The sequence below is a fragment of the Lagenorhynchus albirostris genome, chromosome 7 (assembly GCF_949774975.1).
Source record: "Lagenorhynchus albirostris chromosome 7, mLagAlb1.1, whole genome shotgun sequence".
NCBI classification, from domain to species: Eukaryota; Metazoa; Chordata; class Mammalia; order Artiodactyla; family Delphinidae; genus Lagenorhynchus; species Lagenorhynchus albirostris.
In genome coordinates, this window is record NC_083101.1 from 112290451 (window position 1) to 112315571 (window position 25121).

The 25121-nt window shown below is 47.3% G+C and overlaps 1 protein-coding gene across 4 annotated transcripts; it reads left to right on the top strand.

Moving 5' to 3' along the window:
* Window positions 1-1810: 1810 nt before the first annotated feature.
* LOC132523932 (histone PARylation factor 1) lies at window positions 1811-24722 on the top strand. Of its 4 annotated transcripts, none has more exons than XM_060155826.1 (9): window positions 1811-1929; window positions 3210-3302; window positions 4967-5126; window positions 6810-6999; window positions 8104-8202; window positions 15142-15292; window positions 19555-19642; window positions 22630-22802; window positions 24489-24722. In XM_060155826.1, the coding sequence occupies exons 2-9, from the start codon at window positions 3273-3275 to the stop codon at window positions 24618-24620; spliced, it is 1023 nt and encodes a 340-aa protein (XP_060011809.1). In that variant the 5' UTR covers window positions 1811-1929; window positions 3210-3272; the 3' UTR covers window positions 24621-24722. The 4 variants fall into 4 exon arrangements, with proteins under 4 accessions (XP_060011809.1, XP_060011808.1, XP_060011807.1 ...); XM_060155824.1 differs by lacking the exon at window positions 3210-3302 and adding an exon at window positions 2375-2512 and having other exon boundaries at window positions 1849-1929; XM_060155827.1 differs by lacking the exon at window positions 3210-3302 and adding an exon at window positions 2637-2720 and having other exon boundaries at window positions 1899-1929.
* Window positions 24723-25121: the final 399 nt, after the last annotated feature.

The window sequence follows — 25121 nt, forward strand, 5'->3', positions numbered from 1 at the left end:
CACACAACAACAACAACAACAAACTGAAGTGGATTGCATCAAGGATTTTACATTTAAAAAAAGATGAGGGGGCTTCCCTGGTGGCGCAGTGGTTGGGAGTCCGCCTGCCGATGCAGGGGACACGGGTTCGTGCCCCGGTCCGGGAAGATCCCACATGCCGCGGAGCGGCTGGGCCCGTGAGCCATGGCCGCTGAGCCTGCGCATCCGGAGCCTGTGCTCTGCAACGGGAGAGGCCACAACAGTGAGAAGCCCGCGTACCGCAAAAAAAAAAAAAAAAAGAGATGAATTCGACAGCTCATCTGCAGTCCATCCGTGTAGCAACCACCTGGGACCAGCTCTGTCTGAAGCTGCCTCTGACTTTTGATCTGGCAACTTAGACAAAAATGGGCCCCTCCCACCTCTCCCTGTCCTCTGGGTTTAACACAATCACCTGGGTTTCCCTAATTAGGTCCCTCACGATCAACAGTCCCTACAAGAAGTCCTTTCTGCCAGGACAGGCTAGGAACCTGAATGCCCTAGGGGCTCTGGGCCTCATCAATGCCGGTGCTACCCTCCAGGGTCGGGCAGTGCCTTGTCAGGGGCTCATTCCTGATTGGTAGTGTTAATGGTTCCTACATCCAGAGCCTCATACTGCTTCAGTAGGAGTCTGGTTTCACCCCAGGACCTGGAATTCCAAGTGCATCCAGTCTTGTCTTTTATTTGCAGCAGCTCTCATAACAAGTGCAGAAAGAGGTGTTTATTCCAGAGGCCAGATGTGACATCTATTGTCTTGAAAGCATTAAAAAGATTGGAAATAAATATTCCTTTTAAAATCTTATCTTGGATCAGGAGCTTAAAGTTAGCTGAATCCTAGAATCAATCACTCTTAAGGAATACAGAGGAATTCTGATTCCATTTTCATTGTCTTTTATTAATCCATGTTTCACTAACAGTGTAACCCTAAATAGTAATCCCAGTGACTTTTAGCTCTAAAAAACATATTCGTTTGGTAGCTACTATTTTTGCAGCGTGTGTTTTCTCAGTCTGTACTGTGATTAGCATCCTTTTCAATTTTAGCATTTTATTGGGTCTGAGAGCCTTCAACTATGCGATCTTAAACATTTCACTGATTTTACTTGTCAATTCCCGTTTTCATACAGAGAATTTTCCTTCAAAAGTCCACCAGCACCATCACCAACAAAAATATCTGTTTTAAAGTATGTTGGTGATAATTGTGTTAACCCAAATTTGGCAAAAAAAAAAAAAAAAAAAATCCAAACAATTACTATCTTTTCCCCCAGCAAGGTCAACAATCTTATACAAATCTATGGACACACTGTAGCTTAATTCTAGGCAGACTTCAGTTTGTCTTACTGATAAACTTTTATTAACAAAAAAGAATACCTTTCAAAGATACAGATCTCAAGAGGATCTTATTTAAGACCGACTCAGTTAAGTAAAACAAAAGCGTGGGTGGACAGAAATTGTGTGATTTCAAACCACTGAAGATGAATCAGGGCTGGGCAAGAAAAACGCGGTAGGGGAGGGACAGATAGAGGAATCTTTTAAACGAATGCAGACGAAGGAGCACCGGCCTTGCCCCAGTGAAGGCCTGGGGAGGAAGAAGACCTCCGCAGTGTCCGAGTCTGGGCCGGGGTCCATGTGCCCCCGGAGAAGCTCGGGTGGGTCAGCTCGCGGGACGCGCACGCGCGTACAAAGGGCAACCTGCCCAGCTGGCCGGGCGGGCGGGGCCTCGGCCGCGCGCTCGCTTGTGGGGGCGGGGCCTTCCCTATATTTGTGTGCGCCGCGGCGCGGAGAGGTGATTGGTCGCCCTTGAACCGGAAGCAGTCGGCGGCGCACGAGTTCTCGGCGGGACGGGCTTCATCCTGCAGCGGCTACAGGATGGTGGGCGGCGGCGGGAAGCGCAGGCCCGGCGGGGAAGGGCCGCAGGTACCGCGCTGAGGTCCAAGGGCGGCCGCGGGTCCGAGGGTGGCGCGGCGCGTTTGACCCCAGCCGCAGCGGAGAGCGGCGCCTCGCGTCCCTGCGTCCCCCGGGGGCGGGCCCGGGGCGGGTTACAGCCCGGGGTTCCCCCGGGGCCGGGTTGGCGCAGTCAGGGGCCCTCCCCCGGGGAGCGGGTTGACTCAGCCCGGTCCCCCCACAGCACGCTCCCCCAACCCTCTGGTCCGGCCGGCCCCGCCGAGTGTAGAAAGAGCTGCTGACGCCCCGGAAGGAGGGCGTCCCCGAAGGCGGGAAACGCGGCGGAGGGGTGGCCGGGCGCAGCGCCGAGTTCGGCCGCGGGGAGGCCGGGGTGGGGACGGGGGGGCGCTGACCACGGAGGGGCGTCGGCTCAGGCTTTCCTGCGGCCTCACACGTTCTGTCACCACTGCAAGAGCAGCAGAGAGTCAAGCAGGAAAGAAGTAGAGGTTTCCAAAACTCCCTCTGGCTGCGCTGTCAGCTGGATGGGGTGAGACGGTGCAGGAGGGCCGCGTTCTGGGCGTTCATTACTCCGGTCCCGCTCTCCAGGAACAGAAGGGTAAAGGATAAGGGCAGCCCCTGAAGGGCACAGCCGTCCTAAACTCGAGTTATTAGGGATTTGGGGATGCAGCCAGCGTGTGAGTTCAGGCAGAGCTGAAAACACCCTTTTCTCCCTTTGAAAGGGCAGTGAACTTCTTTGACAGAGTGTTAGTCTTAGAAATAAAGCATCAAAAATTACGATGCGTCTACAGAGACTATGGCCAACGGTAATAGCCAGCATTTATGTATTCTGTGCTAGCACTGTTTGTGTATTTTTACAAATAATTTATTCCTTTTAACAACCCTGTGATAGAGGTACTACATAGCCCTTTTTTTGTAGATGAGAGAACGGCACAGAGAGGTTAGGTAACTTGCCCAGGGTGACAGAGCTGGAAATGGGAAAAGTCAGGAATCAACCAGGGCAGCCTAACCATTATGCAACACTGCCTTTCAGCGAGGTAGATTTAAGGCTCTTCTTTCTAACGTCTTAAGTTTGAGCCAGTCTTTGGAAGTCTCAGCAAAGGCGGGCATACACACAGAGGGGAGGCTGGGTCAGGACTTGACATGTTTCTGCTGTTGTGTGTTTGCAGTTGAAGAGACAGCTTGAAGTGGTTGGATCTGCTGGGGGCCGGCCCACCTGGGGTTAAATGCCTGTTCTCCCACTTTCTAGTTAGGGACTCGGGGAAGTCACCTAACCTCAGTTTCCTTGTCTGTAGAATGTGGATAACAGAATCTAGCTCATAAGGAATTTCTGAGGACTAAATGAGTTAATCCATAGAATGAGTTTAGCACAGTGGCTTGGCACCATAGTAAGTGCATAACAAGTAGTTACTACTGACTGTTTTTACTGTTATGTTTCTTACTGTTTGCTATTATCACCATCAATTTTTGGATCCCTGTTTGAACAGCTTCTTGTTAGTTTAATTTTTCATGACCTCATATAGACATGTTATAATCCTTGGCGTGATACACTGTTATTCTTGGTCATGGTCCTGTTTTACCTTATTCGTTTAATAATACGACAAACACCTGTGAGGCCGTTTGCCCAGGCCAAGCACTGAAAGGCTGACCGTGGCTCTCCATCTTCATGTTGCTCACCTGTCCTGTCTGCCTAACTCCTTCCTGTCGACCCCATCCGGTGTAGCTACGATCCTGAACTGTTTGTTTTCCTCTGTCTTCTTTTTATGGCTTTATCACCCATGAGTTTATGCCTGAATAGTATTTTTTGAACTTCATAAAAAGGCTATCATGCTGCATATAATGTTCAGGGACGTTTTTCTTCATTCAGCATTATATCATCAAGATTGATCCATACTGTGTGTGGCTCTCTTTCCTTTTCACTAAGCGTAATATTCCATTGTTTGAAAGTCCTGTAACCATTCTCCTGTCAATAGGCATTTTCATTTGTCCTGTCTTCCACTCGTAAAACAGTGCCATCAAGAACATCCTTGTATATGTCATCTGGTTCATAAATACACTTTGCAGACTCTGAACGATACCCAAAATAACATCAGTAAACTTGAGCCTGCTGCAAGAATGTGAATATGAGAAACATGAGGTTAGAATTTCTCGGTCGTGACCCCTGTGGACGTCTGGGCCAGACAGGTGTTTGTTAAGGGGCCTCTCCTGTGCACTGGAGGATGTTTAGTAGCATCCCTGGCCTCTACCCACTGAACGCCAGCAGCACACACACAGCCCCAACTTTGTACAACCGAAAAGGTCTCCAGATACTGCTAAACGTGTCCCCTTGGGGGCAGAATACCTCGGGGTTGGGCAGCACTGATGTACTGATCGCTGGAAAGGAAGGACAGGAAGGAAAGGATCCAGGTTCCCAGAAAGAACAACACGCACGGCTGCTCCCAAGCCTGAAGATGCGTACCCTCCAACCAAGCATTTTATTTTTGTGGGAATAGGTCACAGATGTAATAAGCATTCTAAAGCCTAGCATACTTACAGAATGAACCTGTACTGCAGAGCTGCTGGAGCTGAGTTTTACAACCTAGTCTGGCCTTAAACGACCTTTTCTGAAATCATTGTTTTAACTGGTAAATCCCTTGCATCCAGTTATTTCTGGCAATTTGTTTCTGGTGTGGTCACTGAGTCTGTTTAAATGAAAGGCACGATGACACCCTGTTTACCAGAACAGGGCAAAACCTGCCATTTTCTTATTCCTCTTTTTCCTGCTGTTTACCTTTTATACTTTTTGGTTTTTTGTTTTCTGCATTTCCATTATCTTAGGGAAATATGTTTAAAAAGTTGCTGTGTGTGTCCCTCTTGACACCTATATATTATAAACTGTTCTTTCCTTTTTTTCCTCACCCAAAAGAATCCCCAGATATTACTCAAATACCATTTACAGAGTTTTAAAGGAAACTCATAGAGTTGGGGTGAACAAAAATGAGCAATATTATTAAGCAGTCCAAGTTGCTGAAATTACTTTGGGAGAAACGAAGTTGTGTGTGCGGATTTTCAGTGTGAAAAAGCAGTCGCCGTGAAGAAGGGTAAATGCTGTGAAGCTGACGTGCCCAGTGACCTTCGAAAAGAAGTAGAAAGTCATTACAGGCTTTCTCTGCCTGAAGATTTCTATCACTTCTGGAGGTTCTGTGAAGGACTTGATCCTGAACAGCCAGCTGGTGAGTTGCTCCAGGATCTTCCTCTGGCTTCTGCCAGTGGAAAAGACAGTAGGAGACTGGACCCAGGATCTAAACAGTTCATGGAAAAGGAACTTTTCCAAAGATGTTTCAAATGAGAGAAATAAAATGTCATACTAGCAAAGGTACATCACTCCACAACATGTTTTGATGAGAGTTTGCAAGAAAACAAGCACATACTTCTGTGTGTTCCAGGACTTTTAGTATGACTTAGCAGTGCTGCCCCTAGGAACTTGTCTTAAGGGTTAGGTGAACCCAAACTATGTTAAATGATACTGAAACAAAAAGCAGAAAATGCCTTAAATGCTCATCACTTACCCATCTTTCAGTGGACATACATAGTTTTAAAAGAATCAGGCAGATTTTTAAGCGATGATAAACTATCATGCCTGGAATATTTCAAAAGAAAAAAGAGAGTAGCATATGCTGCCGTTAGTATTTTTAGGTCAAGAATACACACAAACACACACACACATCCCTACATACTTCCTATGTGCGTATACTATCTCTGAAAAGGTACACTAAAAACTGATAATATAACAGTTACTTTGCATTGTTACCCTTTGGTACTGTTTAAATGTCTTCACATGAGGTGGGGGGAAGCAGTCCCAGAGACTGCTGACGAAAATGTATACTGGGAGATAACTGAATTTTGGCAGTATATCAAAACACTGCAACCATGCAGCACCTTCTCAAAAAGTACTCATGGATGTGTACAAACATGTGTTAGCAAAGATATTCACTGAAGCATTGTTTAGAATAGAAAAGAAACAGTAAATGCCCAGCAATGGTAGACATATTAAAGAAACATTTAATAGTATAAGAAACTATTCAGAAGATTTAAATGAGGACAGGATGACGAACAAAAAAACACTACAAAACAGCATGATCTCCATTTAAAACATCTATATATTTATATCTGTTCGTAGAGGGGGGGAAATTAAACTGTCCCCATGCTTTTTTTTCACATTGTTACCTCTTCCAAGAATTTCCTTCCTCTCTCCATCCTCACCTCCTTGCATATCCAGGTCCTGCCTGAAGTGCTTGCCTCGCTCTTAGAGAAGCACGAAGGCCCATCTGATGCTGTAAACGTGTACATTTGAACAGACTTGATGGCTGATCTGTGGATGGAAAAAGAAGGTGGGCTCATCCAGGATTAGGGTGAGCCAGATGGATGGTCAAGGAGGCAATGAGTCGAGAGTGATAATTAGCTGAGGTGGAGGGAAGGGGAAGGAAATACTTACATTAAACACATTTTTAGTTAAATTATTCGTCCTCATGTGCTGTCTGTTGCCTCTCCCTTGGTCTGGATGTGCTACAAGTATTTGAGACCGACAGCAACACAGTAATGAGACAAGGTAAAGGTTTGCAGTGCATAGGAACACAAAGCAGTCTTGTTTTGGCCAAAATAAGAAACAGCAGGAATGTTTGAAATGTCATCAGTGGTAAAGTTAAGAGGAAATCCTAGCCACATCTTCATTGCTCTGATTTCTTTTCCATTGAGTATTTACAACTAACATCTTCACATGTAACTAAAGACTTTTTTCTTTTCCTTTAGAAGCTCTTTTTTAAGACAACTGCTTAGAAATATTTTCTGAATGAAAGGCAGTATTTCCTGTCTGCCTCCAGAAAGGCACTGTCTAAATAAACATATTTAATTTATAGATTCACTTTCTGCAAGCCTTGGACTTCGATTAGTGGGTCCTTATGATATCCTTGCCGGAAGACATAAAATGAAGAAAAAGTCAGCAAGCCTGAACTTTAACCTTCACTGGAGATTTTACTATGATCCTCCTGAGTTCCAGACCATCATTATTGGAGATCGTAAAACTGAGTTCCACATGGGCTATTTCAGGTAAAGGGGCTTTTCTTCTCCTAAAATACAGCTACTGTCCCTGTAATGAGCGTAAGCAGATGTTCACTGGCCTCACCCAAGGTGAAGGACATGTACCCTCTCCTGGTGGGTACACAGGCTGTCTGCCGTTCTAACCTACTAACCTACCCTGGGACGGGTGAGCTCGTTAGGCTGAACCTCTCCAGCTTTTCCTCTGTAGTTATAAACTTTTTTTTTCCTTTTGAGTTCAGAAAAGCTCTTTTAGCCTAGGAAAGGTAATTTAGAGCAGCTGCTGTGACTTAAGTTGGCCCTGTGCTTCCAGGGGCCATAGAATTAAGAACGCGGTTTGGAGGCAGGCTGGTCCTCCTATTACTACCTGGCTCACCCTGTGCCAGTGACTTGCTGTGACTCAGTTTCCTGTCCTGTGATCATCAGACACGCCCAACGGGAATGTTCGGAGGGTTAAATGATACATGCGGGAAGCTTAGACTCTTAGAAGTCGCGCTGTGGGTGGGGGGTGGCTCCTCCACTTGGAGCGGCGCTGGCGCTGACAGCGAGGCGGGGAGAAGAGGACGTGGAGAAGGTGTGCAGGGGTGCCAGGGAGCCGTGGGCGCGCGGGGCTGGGAGCTGGGGCACCGGGGTCTGCTGGCTTCCTGCTGCCTCACCAGGACCTCGGCCGAGTCGCTTCGTCTCCATCGGTTCCCTCAGGCGTAGAGTAAAGGGATTTGGTTATAGATGTGAACCGGCTCCTTACGCTGCCAATGTTTTATGATCCTTTCTGTCCTGTTTCTTTTGGTTTTTCCACCTTTCTTTTTTTCACGGACTGTTAAACTGGGGTAGAGATGATTGTGTATAATTTCACCTCCTTTTAACAAGCTTTATTCTTTCCTTCTTTGTACTCAGGTATAAAAGTAACTAGGTCCTAAGAATCTTAATTTTAGGTTCTGTTATATAAATAAGATTTGTTATAGATATTCGTAAGAAAACTAGAGCTTAAACCTGGCAAATTCATTGGCAGTTTTTGAAACATGCAGATATAATTTGTTGTTTATAGACCTAAAATTCTACTTTGCTGATAATACAAATTATGGGCAGCTAAATTTGTAATATCTTTTGCTTAAACAGGGATTCTCCTGATGAACTTCCTGTATTTGTCGCTACAAATGAAGCAAAGAAAAATTGTATAATTGTTCAAAATGGAGATAATGTGTTTGCTGCAGTCAAGTAAGAAAATGTTTTATTTCAGTATGTCTCCTATTTATATTGGTTTACAATTTTTGTACTGTATCAGTCCATCTCTGAGGGGAAATGAGGTAACCAAAAATTTTTAGATACCTGGAGATCATTTACATGACTTTTGCAGGCATCTTATCCACACTTCAACTTTTCGCCAAACAACAGACCTCTTTTATAACTAATCATTTAATGAAAATATTACTTAATCTTGACCTTGTTTGTCCCGTGGCAAACTCAAAAGATTTTTTAGGCATCTTAGGTCAAACAGTCTTGAAGAGTTCGTTCCGAGAACCTGTGGTATGTGGTTGAGACGGAAGGTTGAGTGCAGTGAAGCCACTGTCGGGGCGCATCGCAGGGAGCCGGAGCGCCACCTGCGGCCACACGAGTGCTCCGGGACCGCGTGGTCTGGCAGAACCTGCGCCGGTGAGAGGGGGCCCCTGCCCGCCTCCCCTCCACCCGGGAGGCTAAGACCTCTGCGTGCAGGTAGGGCCGGAGCTGGACCTCCACCCCCCGAGGTCAGGGCCCCGCGTCTGCAGCCGGGTGGGGCATCAGCCCTGTCCGGAACACGAGCTGAAGCGCAGGGCAGGTGGTGCGGCAGCGCCGGGGCGGCTCAGAGCCCAGCCAGGGAGCCGCCCACGGTGCACAGACACAGACACCATCCGGAGCTGCCACAGCAGGTGGGCCGTGGACACTCTAATAAAATGAAGAAAGCACCTTCACCACCTTGAGCAAAATAAGTAGACCATGTTTTGTGTGATCTCTTTACCCTACTTTTTCTTTTTTTTAATTACTTGATTTATTTATTTGTTTTTGGCTGCGTTGGGTCTTCTTGCTACACGCAGGCTTTCTCTAGTTGTGTCAAGCGGGGGCTACTCTTCACTGCGGTGGCTTCTCTTGTTGTGGAGCACGGGCTCTAGGTGTGCAGGCTCAGTAGTTGTGGCATGCAGGCTCAGTAGTTGTGGCTCGCGGGCTCTAGAGCACAGGTTCAGTAGTTGTGGCACACGGGCTCTAGAGTGCAGGCTCATTAGTTGTGGCGTGTGGGATTCAGTAGTTGTGTGTGGGCTTCAGTAGTTGTGGCTCACAGACTCTAGAGCATAGGTTCAGTAGTTGTGGCACACGGGCTCTAGAGCGCAGGCTCATTAGTTGTGGCCTGTGGGATTCAGTAGTTGTGGCATGTGGGCTTCAGTAGTTGTGGCACGTGGGCTTCAGTAGTTGTGGCATGCGGGCTTACGTAGTTGTGGCTTGTGGGCTCTACAGCACAGGCTCGGTAGTTGTGGCGTGCAGCCTTCAGTAGTTGTGGCTCGTGGGCTCTAGAGTGCCGGCTCAGTAGTTGTGGCGTGTGGACTTTAGTAGTTGTGGCACGCGGGCTCAGTAGTTGTGGTATGTGGGCTTCAGTAGTTGTGGCACACGGGCTTCAGTAGTTGTGGCGCATGGGCTCTAGAGCTCAGGCTCATTAGTTGTGGCGTGTGGGCTTCAGTAGTTGTGGCACATGGGCTTCAGTAGTTGTGGCACGCGGGCTTAAGTAGTTGTGGCGTGCGGGCTTAAGTAGTTGTGGCGTGCGGGCTTCAGTAGTTGTGGCTCATGGGCTTTAGAGTGCAGGCTCAGTAGTTGTGGCATGCGGGCTTCAGTAGTTGCAGCCCACGGGCTCTAGAGCACAGGCTCAGTAGTTGCGGCCTGCGGGCTTCAGTAGTTGTGGCTCTTGGGCACTAGAGCGCCGGCTCAGTAGTTTTGGCGTGTGAACTTAAGTAGTTGTGGCATGCGGGCTTCAGTAGTTGTGGCTCTCAGGCTCTACAGCGCAGGCTCAGTAGTTGTGGCTCATGGGCTTAGTTGCTCCACGGCGTGTGGGATCTTCCCGGACCAGGGCTTGAACCCGTGTCCCCTGCACTGGCAGGTGGATTCTTAACCACTGTGCCACCAGGGAAGTCCCTACCCTACTTTTTAAAAGACTTTCATTCCCTGTGATTTAATAGCACAAATTTGCAGTAAACAGAAAACTAGGTCGATCAGTGCACCTGCTGGGCTGCTGTGTGCATACTGGTGTATCTAAAGGGCATGGGAGATGTCCCAGAAAGGCTCTTTTTTCTTTTCTGATAACTCTGAAATTTATAGAAGACGTTGCTTGCTGTTTATAGTTCTCTACACCCTTCAGATTTATTGTTGAATTTAAATTGGTCTTGTCTTTATTGGAAACAACTGTAGTTATTTCCTTATTGTCTGTCTCTTGCACTAACGTGTAAGTTCATGAAGGCAGAGGCTTTTTCTTGTGCACAGCACTTGCTTTGTAGATGCTCGGTGAATCATTCCACAAACACTCTGACAGCAAAAACAACTAAGTTTTCATTAATCCTAGTGGTCTTACAAAAAAAAAGAAGAAAGATACAGTTGTTATCGAAAATAATGCAAGATCATTCTGGTATTTTTTTAGCTTACTGGAGAACACAGAAAAGGAAATAGAAAACAAAAATACATTGGTGATAGATTTATAACTTAGGTGAAGACCAGCAAGTGAGTATATTTGAGTACCTAATGCTATTTCACACAAAAAATGTTTTGCACCTCCAATAATTTATCTCAAATATAAAGGTAAAAAGGTTATTATACTTTTCAAGTGTTACAGTATATATAGTATTCTTTTTTGAGACTTTACTTAAATCAGCTAATCAAAACAATTTCTATATCAGCCTCAGTAATGTCTTTTAAGGTAGACCGTTTGTTATACACAAATTATTTTTATGCCCAGGGAAACTAGTTCTCTTTGTGTAATATTTAATAGTAGCCAAAGAAATGCAAATTCAGCTAACAAAGATGAGTAAAGATTAAAGAATGGTAATACCCAAGGATGGTTAGGGTATAAGAAACCTTTCTGACATGTGTTAATTGGTAAGACGTTTGTGGAAAGCAGTTGGAATAAGGTTGTTTAAATATTTTTTCAAAGATTACTTAACAGATAATGAACATTGCCAGCTAATATGCTACACCTTAAATCGGTGATTCCATTTTTAGCTATTTATCTGAAGAAATTTTGGATGGGTGCACATAAATATCTGTGTATATTTCAGATTATTTATAAAAAGGAAAAATTAGAAAAAACATACATATCCAGCAGTTAGAGAAAATTAGGTAACTAAATAGAAAATGTCCACAAAGTGTAACACCAGGATATTGATCTGTTGTTTTGGGAAGGAGCTGATACATTATGTGAAGAGGTCAAATAACAGAACAGTGTGGAACGGTTCCCTTTTCACAGCTTCTAATGCACACGGAGAGAAATCTAGATAGATTGAAAGTTTTAAAATACTTATCTTTGGACAACAAAATTAGGAATGATTTTCTTTTTATTCTGTTCTTTTCCCTAAAATAATTGTAGCAATAGTTTGGACCTCATATACCTCCTAAAAGGTCTCAGGGGTCCCTGGGGTCCACAGACCACTATTTGACCACTGCTGTTTAGTTAATGGTTTCAAACCTGACTACACACGGATGCCTCCCGGGCTTGTGGTTAAGAGCTTCACCTCAGCTTCATTCACTTCAGCATGTCTAGAGCAGGACTCGGGAACGTTCTTTAAAAATACATGTTCCAGGGGCTTCCCTGGTGGTACAGTGGTTGAGAGTCCGCCTGCCGATGCAGGGGACACGGGTTCGTGCCCCGGTCCGGGAAGATCCTACATGCCGTGGAGCCGCTGGGCCTGTGAGCCATGGCCGCTGAGCCTGCGCGTCTGGAACCTGTGCTCCGCAATGGGAGAGGCCACAACACTGAGAGGCCCGCGTACCGGGGGAAAAAAAAAAAAAAGTTCCAGGTGTATCTAAGTGTAGATATACTTAGAGATCTCAAACCTGTATGTCTATAATTTTAATTCTTAAGTTTAAAAAATTCATTTCAAGTGAATGTTTTAAGTGAATGAACATTCATTTTAACGAACATTTAATGAACGCTTCCTTTGTACGGGCCTATAGACCATTTAAAACACTTGGTGCGTAGTACAAGAGTACATGTAGGCAAGGTATCAGCTCTTGGGTCGAGACGCGCTGCCAAATAGGCTCTTTTCCTCTTGTCTGCACCCCCAGTATTCTCTGCCACCCTACGTTGCTGTACTGGGTACTTTCAACCAGGAACCCAGGAGGTTCTGACGTGTAGTCACGTTTAAAACCATTAACTTAACAGCAGCTATCAAACAGTGGGGTGTGGCCCCCAGGGGTGCCTGCCCACTTCCCAGGAGGCCTGTGAGCTGCAACCTCTGGGTGATGACAGGGTGTCGTTCTCACACCAACAGCACAAAGGTGGAGGCGGGTAAGCCCTGCTGGAGCCTCAACGGGGTCGGGGCAGTGGACCTGGTGGGCAGCGGACCGTGGGTTATCACGGCTGGGATGTGACGCGGGTGTCCCTACGGAGGTCCGTGATGACACAGTAAAGGCGGATCAGATCCCTGCCGCTGGGCACGTGTCTTCTTAACGTCCTGCGTGACGGGAGGCACTTCGGCACACTTAGGTGTTAGGGTTTGTCTCGAGGAAAAAGGTCTTGTGAGGCTGAGTTGTGAGCTCAGCTTTTTTCACTTTGCTGAAGAGAGGGACTGGCAGACACTGGTTACTCTGACATGAGTGTTTGGCCGGCGTTGTCTCAAACGAACCGATGAAAACAACGGACTGTGTTTGTCGCCAGTGTTAAAACTTAAGATTTCAAAAGCAAACATTAGAATTGGGGAGAGTTGTAACCACCCTCGTGAGCTTGACAGCTTCTCACTTCCTGAAGACTTCGCTAACGAGGTTGGTAGTACTATTAATGAATGTGGTTTTTTCATATTGTGATAGAATGGAGTAAATCAAATACAGTGAAAAGGGTCACTCTTTGGGAGATCTGCATAACTTAGTGAACCAGTGTTTTCTGCATGACCACTGCAGGACTCACTCAAGGTTCACAGTCTCCCATTAGGTTTAATGGGACAGCACAGAACGTTCTGGCTGTTTCCATGTGCACATTGCAGCAGAGTATTGCAGCAGAGTATTAGGTTTGAAGCTGAGAGACAAAAGCTTAATAAACTGGAATGGAAGTGGTCCTATAATGTGATAAGGATGAGAAGACCAGTACTGAGGGCCGTCAGGAGAGGTGGACGTCCTCTGAGAGGGTGTTTCCCGTGGGCCTGATGAAGGCGAGAGCCTCCCGGGAGGAAGGGTGCTGTGGACAGAGAACAGCAGCCCCGGGGCCCTGGCGTCGCTGGTGTGCTTTGTATGGTTGTTGTAGATAGAGCCTCTTGATACGCGGCTGGTGAAGTTGAAGGTGAGATTTACTGTGATGCTGTGCTGTAATCATGAGACCGTGATTTTGGTGGTCTTGGCTTCTGTGGCACTTTAATCCACGCACACTAATTCTGTCAGCTTGGGTAAGTTGATTATCCTCTGTGCCTTAGTTTCCTGATCTGTAAAACGGGGATCAGAATAGCACCCGCAGCGCCCAGCCCATAGCAAACTGCTGGATGTTAGTGGTGGGCAGGAGCGGGTTTCCTCCTGGGAGCCTGGTAGTGGCTGCAGGAAGGGGACCAACTGTGTCCAGCTGGGCACTGTTTCCAGCTCTTCCTTTCACTCTTGCTCTGATGGCAAAAGTCTTTTTTTTTTTTTAATTTTTATTGGAGTATAGTTGATTTACAATGTTGTGTTAGTTCCAGGTGTACAGCAAAGCGAATCAGTTATACATATATCCCCTCCTTTTCAGATTCTTTTCCCATATAGGCCATTACAGAGTACAGAGTAGAGTTCCCTGTGCTGTACAGTAGGGCCTTATTAGTTATCTATTTTGTATATGGTAGTGTGTGTATATGCCAGTCCAAATTTCCCAATTTATCCCTCCCTCTTACCCCCTGGTAACCATAAGTTTGTTTTCTACATCTGTAACTATTTCTGTTTTATAGATAGGTTCATTTGTACCCTTTTTTTTAGATTCCACATATAAGTGATATCATATGATATTTGTCTTTCTCTATCTGACTTAGTTCACTCAGTATGACAATCTCTAGGTCCATCCATGTGCTGCAAATGGCATTATTTTGTTCTTTTATAGCTGAGTAATATTCTTTAACCATTCCTGTGTCAGTGGACGTTTAGGTTGCTTCCATGTCCTGGCTATTGTAAATAGTGCTGCAGTGAACATAAGGGTGCATGTATCTTTTTGAATTAGGGTTTTCTCCAGACATATGCCCAGGAGTGGGATCTGGTAAACCTAATTTTAGTTTTTAAAGGAACCTCCATGCTGTTTAACATAGTGGCTGTACCAGTTTGCATTCCCACCAGCAGTGTAAGAGGGTTCCCCTTTCTCCACACCCTCTGCAGCATTCTTAACATAAAATTATTTCCGTAACTGGCAATAATATATTGTACTATTCACATACCTTTAAAAAATACTTTGAATTGTGCTTTCGTATCAGCTTATAGAATAGTTTTGCTTTCCTTTTATATTTTTTAAATTTATCTTAATGCAGATTTGAAGGTAACATTGAAAAGAATCTCTGATGCTTAAGTATTCTAAACGTCCTCTGGCTCTTTAAGAGTAGAAAATCCTTTTTGGTGTCTCCACACTCTTCTCTCCTGTTACGTCGGCCTTCTCTAAGGCGGTACGCCGCCGATCTCAGCATCAAGCAACGCGACGGGAACTTGGCTTAACCTCATTCTGCTAATACCCTGTGTCTTTGTTGTAGACATTACCGAGATAATACAGACAAATCTTGTTTGCTGTTTCTGTGACTGGCAGCTGTTTATTAATAGTGCTTTTCTCTTGCTTGAAGAACCTGTTCGGGATTCTGGGGGGCTCTGGTGGTGGTTCTGCAGTCTTTCCCTTGCATGGAGTTTGATGTCTGTAACTCGGCTCCCCGTAACTTCCCAAGGTCTGTGTGCTTAGCACAATGGCCTGCATACTAATGAGGGCTTTTACTTCTTTTTCAGATTATTTTTGATGAAAAAACTTAAAGAAGTAACAGATAAAAAGAAAACTAGTCTCTTGAAAACCATAGATGAGAAACTCACAGAAGCAGCCAGAGAACTGGGGTTCTCACTGGAACAGAGAACCGTGAAGATGAAACAGAGAGATAAGAAAGTATGGTTTATGTCTGTTAGTCTCTGACTCTCCTGCTGTTTTAATAGGGGGTTTTCCTCTCTTGATTGCTTGCCACCTGCACCTTCTCTCCATCCCTCGCTGCCCTGTCCTGGGGAGAGCTGGACGCTGCCCTCGCGGGGCTCCCTCGGAGGCTGTCCAGGGTCTGGCCTGGGAGGTCCTGCAGGTTGTTGGCCAGGCTGGGTTGCGTGACGCAGTGCCCTTGCGGCGGGTGCAGAACTCAGCCAGGCCTTCTCACTCGTTAATCTTGATTTACCAGTTTCCTGTAGAAGAGTGAAAGCGGCTTTGTACATAATATTTGCTTAAATTTCTTTCTTTAATGGCTAAGGTCTGTTGATTTCGTGCCAAGAGTTTTGGGGGTAGATGTGTAAAGGTCTGCCTTACAGTGCCTTACAGTTATAGCCCCTCAGGCAGTTGGCGTTTGAGAGTGGTGTGTACTGAGGTGTGTAAATCTCTAGGAAATGGTGCATGAGGAGGCCCCTCTCCTTTGCTTATGGAGCCCACCAACCAACGCTTCCCTTGGCACCTGCAGTGTGAGTGGTTTTGTAAACAGCAAATACTTCTTGGGTTTTGGATCCTTTGGGTTTTTCACTTACAATTGTCAGAGTGAGTTAACAGAGAAGCTAGAAGAATTCTTGCCTGGGGTAAATGAGAATTGTGTAGGACTCTGTCCTAATCACCCTGAGGAAGGAGGGCGTTCATCACTGGAGTCAGGGCAGCCAGCCTCTCAGCCGTGTCTCCTGTGTGTGGCTGCTTCATCTGCGTGTTCTAGGCCAAATAAAGTACTCGTTAACCCAGAATAAACTAGTGCTGGCTTACTTAGTTATTGAAAATCCTACTTCAGTGCTTTTTCTGACCTTGACACGGCTGCAGGGGTGATGTTCTGATAAGTTATAGTCACTGAATCGCAGTCTTACCAACTCTTTCTTTAGTCCTTGAGGTCGGAAGCAGTTTCTAAAAATGTTCATTTGAATGAAACTCCTTGCGATGGGGCATTTTTCAGTTGCTCTAAGATTTCATGTTGCCATTTCACCTTTCTAGTTTTCATAGGGAGCCTCTCGCACCTTATAGGGTAGGAAGGGGAGCATTGCTCACCCCGTTGTGACGTATCCTAATTTGTCTTGACTAACGACTAAGCTGCTGCGAGCAGACAGCTGCCAGCAGCACATTCTGTCATCAGCAGTAATTTCAGATGAGATTTCATTCATTCTTCCCCATAACTATAAATTAGATAGGAGTCTAATGTAATCTGAGTCTTAATCTAAATTTATTAGATTAAGTTTCATAGGAATGTTTGTCCTGGCCCCCTTCCCCCATGAGGTTTCTTTTTAGTATTTGTTCTTACAAAGATAGCTGGTAAACACAAATTCAAAGAAAAAAAGAACTTCTAAGACAACCATGATTTTATCTTCCCAAAGACAACATGTGGTGATAATGCTTCCAGATCCTTTTCTATTATAAGTTTATTCTTTTATTGTTACTGTGAGATCTTCATGGAATAAATATTTTTCTAGTCCACTAGCATGTGAGTTGGTGACTCGGGCCTTCTGTGTGGAGGTAGCACGTGCATCCTAGGGTAATGGAGCACTCCATGGCACGCTAGCAATCTGTGTTTATACCAGCCGTGCCTTGTAGTGCTTTGGCCGGAGGTCCTTGTGAGCTGCTCATTCCACCCCTACAACCGACAGGCAAGCACAGTAGGTTTGCAGAGGCTGTACTCCTTGTGCAGAATTTTACATGACAGATCTGAGACCTAAACTCACATCTTTCATAGCTAGCATTCCTTTCACCCTCTCTGACTAACTGGCTATGTGCCACTTTACCTCTTCCAGTACCTAGATGTCACTTTTAAAATCGACATTGAGTTAATGTCGCTGTAAAATGAGGGTCCGTCATTCTGTCCACCTCTAGTTCTGATGCCTCACAACATCACCCACCCTTGTGCAGGGTTTTCCTAAACTGGTAATCTGATTCTTCGTAATAAAATTAGGATTTTGATGCTTTACTAATAACTGATACCTCTTTATGGACAATTAGTACAGTTTCTCATCAGTGAAAATACGTACATAGCATGGCTTTTTGTTGGGTGTCAGCCTGAGTCGGGCAGAAGACAGTCGTGCCATCACTGTGGCCTTTTGCGTTCAGCGTCAGCACTGCTTTGTGAACACACTGTGGTCGTCACTCCATGTGTTGCACGGCACGTCTGCCACACAAGGGCGCTGCGCTTATGTTCAGAGTTTAGGGTGCTGAAAACTCCACACATGCAGACAGCCTGCCATAAATAACGGTTCGCACCTTTACTTGCACACTTACCTGATTATTTCCTTAGAAGAAATTCCTAGATGTAGTATTGCCAGGTCCAAAGTGGTTTTTAAAAAAAATTTATACAGGTATAAAAAAAATTAAGTGTGTGTGTGTTTTCTCTGTTTGCAGAACTCCCCCCCCTCCAGGAGTTGGACTCCTTTGCACCCCACCTGCAGGGGCTGTGCGCCCCTTTCCCTGGGTCCTCGCCGGTGCTGGTCTTACCAATCCCTTTGGTCTTTCCATCCTGAAAAGTATAAAATGATCTACCATTGTTTCCATCAGCATTTCTTTGATTGTAAAGGACATTAAATCGTTTTCATTTCTCCACTGGCCATTTATATTTCTTCTGTGAACTGCTTGAACTTTGCCCGTTTTTCCATCAGGTTAGAATTACTTGTGTTTTCATTTGGGTGTTAAGTCTTTTCCATTATTTGTAAGACTTGCTTTATAAAGACATTCATCTTTATTAACTTTATTGTTATATGTATATATTGCAGATGTTTTTCATCATTTGTGTTAATTTTGTTCTTGGTTTTTACTTGATTTGTTAATTTTTTTAATCTTTGGCTGCATTGGGTCTTTGTTGCTGTGCACGGGCTTTCTCTAGTTGTGGCGAACAGGGGCTACTCTTCGTTGTGGTGTGCGGGCTTCTCGTTGTGGTGGCTTCTCTTGTTGTGGAGCACAGGCTCTAGGCACGCGGGCTTCAGTAGTTGCAGCACGTGAGCTCAGGAGTTGTGGCTCATGGGCTCTAGAGCGCAGGCTCAGTAGTTGTGGTGCACAGGCTTAGTTGCTCTGCGGCATGTGGGATCTTCCCAGACCAGGGCTTGAACCCGTGTCCCCTGCATTGGGAGGTGGATTCTTAACCACTGCACCCACCAGGGAAGTCTAATTTTTTTTTTTTAATGTAGTCAAGTCTATAAGTCTTTTCCTTCTCCAACCCAAAATCATATAAAATATTTGCCTTTTCTTCTAGCAGTTTTATGGGTTTATTTTTACATTTAATTCTAAAATCCAACTGCAGGTTATTTTGGTATCAGGAGTAAGATACAACGTAACTGTGACTTCATTTGTTTTTTCCCAAGGGGTGAGCAGTTGTCTTGGGACTTGTTTGGAATAACCTGTGCCCTGGGTTGCTTAATGAAGGACAGTGAAAGCAGCGAGAGGGTGGAGAGCTGGTACAGAGACTTGGGGGCGAGGACCTTAAAACTGAGAGCGTCCTTCCCTCAGGAATGTCACTGGACTGCACAGAGATACTGGAAGCAGATGTTTTGTTCAGCAAAGACCTAAGAATGCCACTAGTGTAAGAGAAATATGCAGACTGGAAGGGTTATGATGGGGGTTGTGTTTGGACCTCTGTTTGTCTTTGAAAATTAACACTTAAGAAAAGCTCACCGGTTTATGTTATTTGCCTCCACGAAGGGCACCACAACACTAGAAACTGCCCTACTTTGGGGAAGTTTATGACGAGCCTGAATTTTCCAGGTAGAAATGGGGGACCTGAATTTCACAAGATGGAAAGGAGTTCTGCCTTCCACGTCTTCCTGCTGACAAAAACCATTCCTTCTCCTTCAGGGCCCAGTCCCTCAGGCTCTCTGCCTAGAGGATCCCATGGCCGTGGATGGAACTGACACCGCGCCCTGCTTCCTGTAGTGGGACGCACGGCGCAGACTTCAGACAGCTGACACAGTTAATGAAAGCCGGCTGTTTCACTGTCGTACTTACTTCAAGTGCTTGACTTCTAGCTAATTTTAAAGGAAAGAAATATTAAACTTGTGCCCTGGGGTCCAAATTTACTGAAATAAAAGGGCCATTGAATGTTGCGTTTTGGCAGAAGTCTTGCGGGTTTGTGGGTGTGCTTTGTTTTGGGGTTTTTTTCCCCCCTGTTGTTTTCGTCTATTTACAGTGACTAAATTTTGTTTTTTTTTTTTCCTTTTATTTAGGTCGTGACAAAGACCTTTCATGGGGCAGGCTTGGTTGTCCCAGTAGATAAAAATGATGTGGGATACAGAGAGCTCCCTGAAACGGATGGTAACGTATTTCTCACATGAACATGTGTATGTGCATTAATGTATACGGAGAAAGGTTTCCTTATGTTGAGAAGTAGGTCAGGACATGTGCCATTTGGGGAACAGTCACCTCCCCTTAGTGAAGAAGGGCTCAGGCTCTACGGTCAGTGAAGCCTGAACTGAAGCTGGGTTTGCCGCTGTGTAGCCTTAGCAAGTTATTGAACTACCCTGAACCGTGGTCTTCTTCATCCGCCATACGGGTAGTAGTGGTGAATACCATCCGTAGGGGTGTTTGGGGTGTAACCGAGCACGTAAGTGCTTGGCACACTGCTTGCCTGATAGCGCTCAAAACAGTATTTTTACAAGTTTAAAGAATGTGAACCTCTGGTCTAGGTGACTTTTTCTGAACTATTTCAGAGCCTTTGACATTGTAGCCATCAACGTACAATATAGTAATTAGTGGGACAGCACGTGTTTGTTTAGTGCTTTGTGACCAGTCTTGCATCTGTATGTAAGTCTGATTAGCTTTTAGAAGCCAGTGCTGAGTTACTTCATCTGTAAGTATAAAAACGACACAAAATCTAATTATTGCCATGTTGAAAACAGAGGATGAAAATCGCTTCCCAGCTCCCCCTGCCCAACCCCCTTCACTTGAGCACCCCCGAGGGCACCACCTTCTCGTCACCCTGCTCCCTTGGGGGCAGCGGGGCGAGGGGCACTCAGCGAGAGGGAATTAGAGGCGCCCCTGCGCAGCACGTAAAATGCAGGCCCTCGCTTGTTCGGAACAGAGCTGTGGCCTCAGCTGCCCTCCGCCTGGAGGACTCCCAGGGAAAAGCACTGCGTGTGGGCCCCGCGGTGGACGGGCTGAACTTGTGGTCTGGCTTGGTGTTAACTCACTTCCATGTAAAAACCGCAGCAGCGTTAAGTCTTTCCTACATTGACCATGTGTAGAAATGATGCTGTTTCGGATATGTTGGGCTAAATTAGATAGCTTAAAATTACTTTCACATTTCTGTTTTGGTATGATGCCAAGGTGGGTTACACGCGCAGCCTGCTGCACACGCGCTGCACACGCGGGACCTTCCTGGACCTCCTCCCTGAGGCCGGAGGGGAGAGGGGCTGTGTCCCGGGGGCGGGGGTCAAACCCTGGTCTTCGCCGCCTCCCTGTGAGCCAGTCCACCCCGAGCTTTAGCAGCAGCTTTACTGTCCTGTTGGGGAGACTGAGGGCATTTGTTACAGCGATCGCGCTGGGTGTTCAATTGCGGGGCCCTGGAGTAAACCGTTACCTCCCCTGGTTGGGGTTCTGGGTTTTATGTCCAGGGTCACTTTTATCTACTTGTACTTTTTTCTAACGTTCTAGCATTAGATCCTTCCGTGGTTTATTTTTGAATGAGAAGTGGTAGCAGACATAGTTAAGGATCTAGTGTCTCACTGTTTTGTTTGCCAGGAGGTGTAAGTGGCTGGCGGTCTGTGGACGGGTGACAGCGCTCAGCGGGTCACAGTGAAGTCTGCTCCTGACCAGTTTCCCCCGAGGCTCTCGACACATAACGCTGTAACGTGGCCCGGGGGATACCATTTATTGAGCACTGGATCGTGTCGTGGTTGACGCTGTCGGGGGATGTGTACGCAGTGTGAACTCAGTCCTCACCCAGGCCTCTACGCGGCTCTTATTCTCACGTCCGGGAGGTGGGGACCTGGGACGTGGCTCTGAGTGTCGCGTGATCGCCGAGCTGGCGGCCTGACTGCGCCGTGCTGCAGCCTGTGGCTCCGCGCCGTGAGCGGGGGGCAGTGGCAGCGGGGAGCAGAGCAGCAGCAGGCACTGAAGCGTGGTGACGGTGGAGGCTGCTCGCACAGTCTCGCAGTTTGGGTTCCGTGAGGCGACGCGCTGCGGAGTGTTGCCGGTGGAAAAACATGTCTGTCCTCCAGTAAACGTGTCACTGCTGTCTGTCCAGTGCAGCACTGCCTGCCACGGGGCGGGGGCAGAACGCAGCCCGTGACCGCACGTGCCGGGTGTGTGCCGGGGGCGCGCGTTCCGAGGTCCAGCCCTGGCAGACACTCGCCGCTGTCGTCAGCCTGGGTCTGTGGTTAGTGTCAGTAGAGTGTGTAAGTAACATCAGCCCCTCGTGCGTGAGACGCGGCACCGTGAGTTCCAGGTGTGACTGTTCAGGTCGTGGCCGAACCTCGTCCCTGCCAGCACGGCAGCCCCGTGTCCAGGAACGTGTCTGTTGCTCCGAGTGAGTGGCAGCTCGTCCGCATTATCGGATTTTCCCAGTTTGTCAGAAAGGAAGTCTAATTAGGCATCGTTCGGTGCCTTTCTCCTCACGTGCCTCGTGGGAGCTGACGCACCCTGGCCTCCGAAAGCAGGGAGAAAAACGTTGGAAGTCCAGATAGAAATGTTAAACCACTCGTTTTTATTTAGATAAATGTTAGTTTTCTCTGTTCTCACCTCAGATTACACTTTGGCTGTAGCTGCACTTCCCCCACTTTGGTAAAAGTACTGGTAAAGGTTTAATTCTACAATGATTTCTTGTCTCTCGTATGTCTTTTTCTGGGTTTTTTTTTTTTTTTTAAGTAAGGTAGGAGGGGGCAAAAAGAGCAGACTTTACTGTCTGTCTGGATTTTTTTTAATCCCTCGGTCTCCATATAGTTTTTGTTTTTTCCAACCATTTAAAAATGGAAGAACACTCTTAGCTTGAGGGCAGTTAAAAACAGGTGGGTCAGGTTTGGCCATAGTCTGTGGAACCTGGACTAGCCCAGGGAAAATCTCTGGAAGCTGGTGTGATTCCTGATTACAGCTAGGTCCCACTGTGCTAATACAAGAAGTCTTTTTCGTTAAGTAAGCCGTTTTTATGCTTGAATCTTAAGTAGAAAAACCATAAAATGGCCGTTGTAAAATACAGTGCCAACCAAAGAGGCATCCATTGCACTAGGACAGAGTCATGAGGAAACATCCAGGTTACCGTCTGCACCATGGTGGTTACAGGTAACCTTGTGTCCTTGATCTTTCAGCCAGTCTCAGGAGAATCTGCAAGACGATTGTGGAGGCCCCCAGTGATGCTGAGAGACTCAAAGCTTTTGCTCCTGTTCAGGAAATGATGACTTACGTGCAGTTTGCTAATGATGAGTGTGATTATGGGATGGGGCTGGAGCTGGGGATGGACCTCTTCTGCCACGGTTCCCACGTGAGTGAGCACACCCTGCCCCTCCCTCCCTCCTTGCATCCCCCCACCCCCACACACCCTGCCCTCCCTCCCCGCCCTGCATCCCCTCCGCGCGCCCCCCCCCCCACTCCAGCTCATTGCTGTCCGCAAGTCCAGCACGCAGGGTATGGATTCAGCTTGAATTTCAAAATGAACGTTTTGAAATGATTTTTAAGCAGATGATGTGAGCATATTTTTTATTTGAAGTTCACCTTGTACTCTGGCCGAGGTGAATGACCCGGATGTTGTGCCCCAGTGACTTCCTAGCTACTTACTAGTACGGCTGTGCCCTTCCTAGGGTGTGGACACACCTTCCCGGCTCCGCCTCATTTTCCGTGGGGGGGTTTGTTCTTGTGCTTGAATTCCGGGATGAAGAGTAAATGCTATCTGTAAATATGCTGGAAATGCTTTAACATGGAGGTGCTGTTTTACCATGAACTCCCTGCTCCTCACGTAGGAGAAACGTGGCAGCTGTAGGAGGCCGCTGAGCCGCGGCTGGCGTCGGGCAGGCGGGAGGAGTGGTGGCCCGGCCTGCGTCCCGTCTCCCCGGGAGTAGCCATGTGAGCGTGGGCCGTACTCCCCGCACCTCCACGCCACCTGGGGCCCTCCCAGGCCCTCTGCCTGCTGTGGAGACCACCTAATTCTCCCTTCACCTACCATGTCACCTGCGGCACAGAAAGAGCCCCAGGTGCTCAGGGCCACACAGGCAGGCAGCTCCCGCGTCAGCCTCTACCCCAGAAGGTGACTGCGCAGGCTGTGAAGTGCAGGGTCACCTGGGGACGCCGCGGGGCTGGAGCGTCAGGGGGCCCTGGGGGCTTGTTCCGCACAGGCTGGCGCACCCCCGACCCCCCAGTCCCCCTGGGCCTCACCGAGTTCCCTTCCCGCTGGGGCCTGAGCATTTGCGTTTCTGATCGACAGTTAGTTACTGGGTCAGGCTGACGCCACTGTGGGGGAGTCTGTTTTGGGGACTCTGTCTTTCTCGTGTAGGGCTGTTTGTTAGCAGTAAAAATAATCAGAGAGGTTAACAGCCAGAGAGGGTCAGTGACCGATCAGAATAGTTAGTGCTTGACCAGCTTCACAGAAACTCGGTTGTCTTGAGAATCCAGCAGCATCGGAGAAGGGATGGTGAAGCAGGCAGCAGGCGCCAACGGCGGCTGCCCTCCCTTGTCCTCGGAGCGCGTCTGGGCCCTTGACAGACAGAGGCAGCGACTTCAGGGGTGGAGGCTGACATGGGGCGAGAAGGAACTGAAGACACGGGGGAGCCTTCAGTGCGATGTGAAAACTCACGTTCAGCTCCTTGTTCCGACGGTGCCAGCTAACGGAAATGCTGATTGAAGTCTTACGTGGTGGGGACACGCCGACGAGAAGGAAAAGGCATTTGAGCGTACTGGGGGCAAAAGGGGGTGACTAAACCGTATCTGAGGGAATGAGGACGCTTACAGTTTTTACTTGGTTTTCTTCTGGGTTTCCTTCAAGAAGTGCCCTTCGTCCTGAAGAGCTGCACGACTGCCCCAGGGACGGCGCCAGGCGCTGTCTCAGAACTCACTGTTGTCATGCAGACGCTGGCTGAAACCCAGCGTGTGGGGAGTGGGCTTCGTTAACAACTGCTTTTTCCACTGTATTACCTGCTGCGTCCTCTGGCTAATGTCATCTTCTTTTGTTTTTCAGTATTTTCATAAAGTTGCTGGCCAGCTTTTACCTCTTGCGTATAATCTGTTGAAGAGGAATCTCTTTGCAGAAATTATTGAAGCTCACCTGGCGGACAGAAGCAGAGAGGACGTGGACCAGCTTGCAGCATGAGTGGGAGGTGCCTCTCGGGCATACAGTATTTCAGAGCTTCAGTATGAAACATGATGTTTTGTTTTTAAGGAGTACAGAAAATAAATGGACGGAAACATTTGCTAAAAACTTTTCTGAAGCTCTCGTGGCTGGTTTTCTTTCTCTCACGTGCAGTCAGATCGTCTGCATGGTGATGCCCTCATCACGTGTGAAGAGGGGAGGCACCTGCCGTGGTCCTCGCTGATGTCGTCATAGGATGTCACGCCTGACACCTGTGGACGAGCACGCGGTCTTCCCCTCCCAGGAGTGAGTCCTGCTTCAGCGTTTAACACGTAGGCAGCGAGGAATGTGTTTCTGGGACTTGAGTTGACGAGAGCGGCAGCTGTAAGCACTGGGCTTCTGGGCAGCAGGGAGGGCACAGGGGAGCAGACTCAGGACCCACCTCGGATCCTCCACAGCCGCATCTGAACAGCAGCTGCAGGCACTCCGGGCCTCGCCCCACGAGCGTCCACTCGCTCCGTT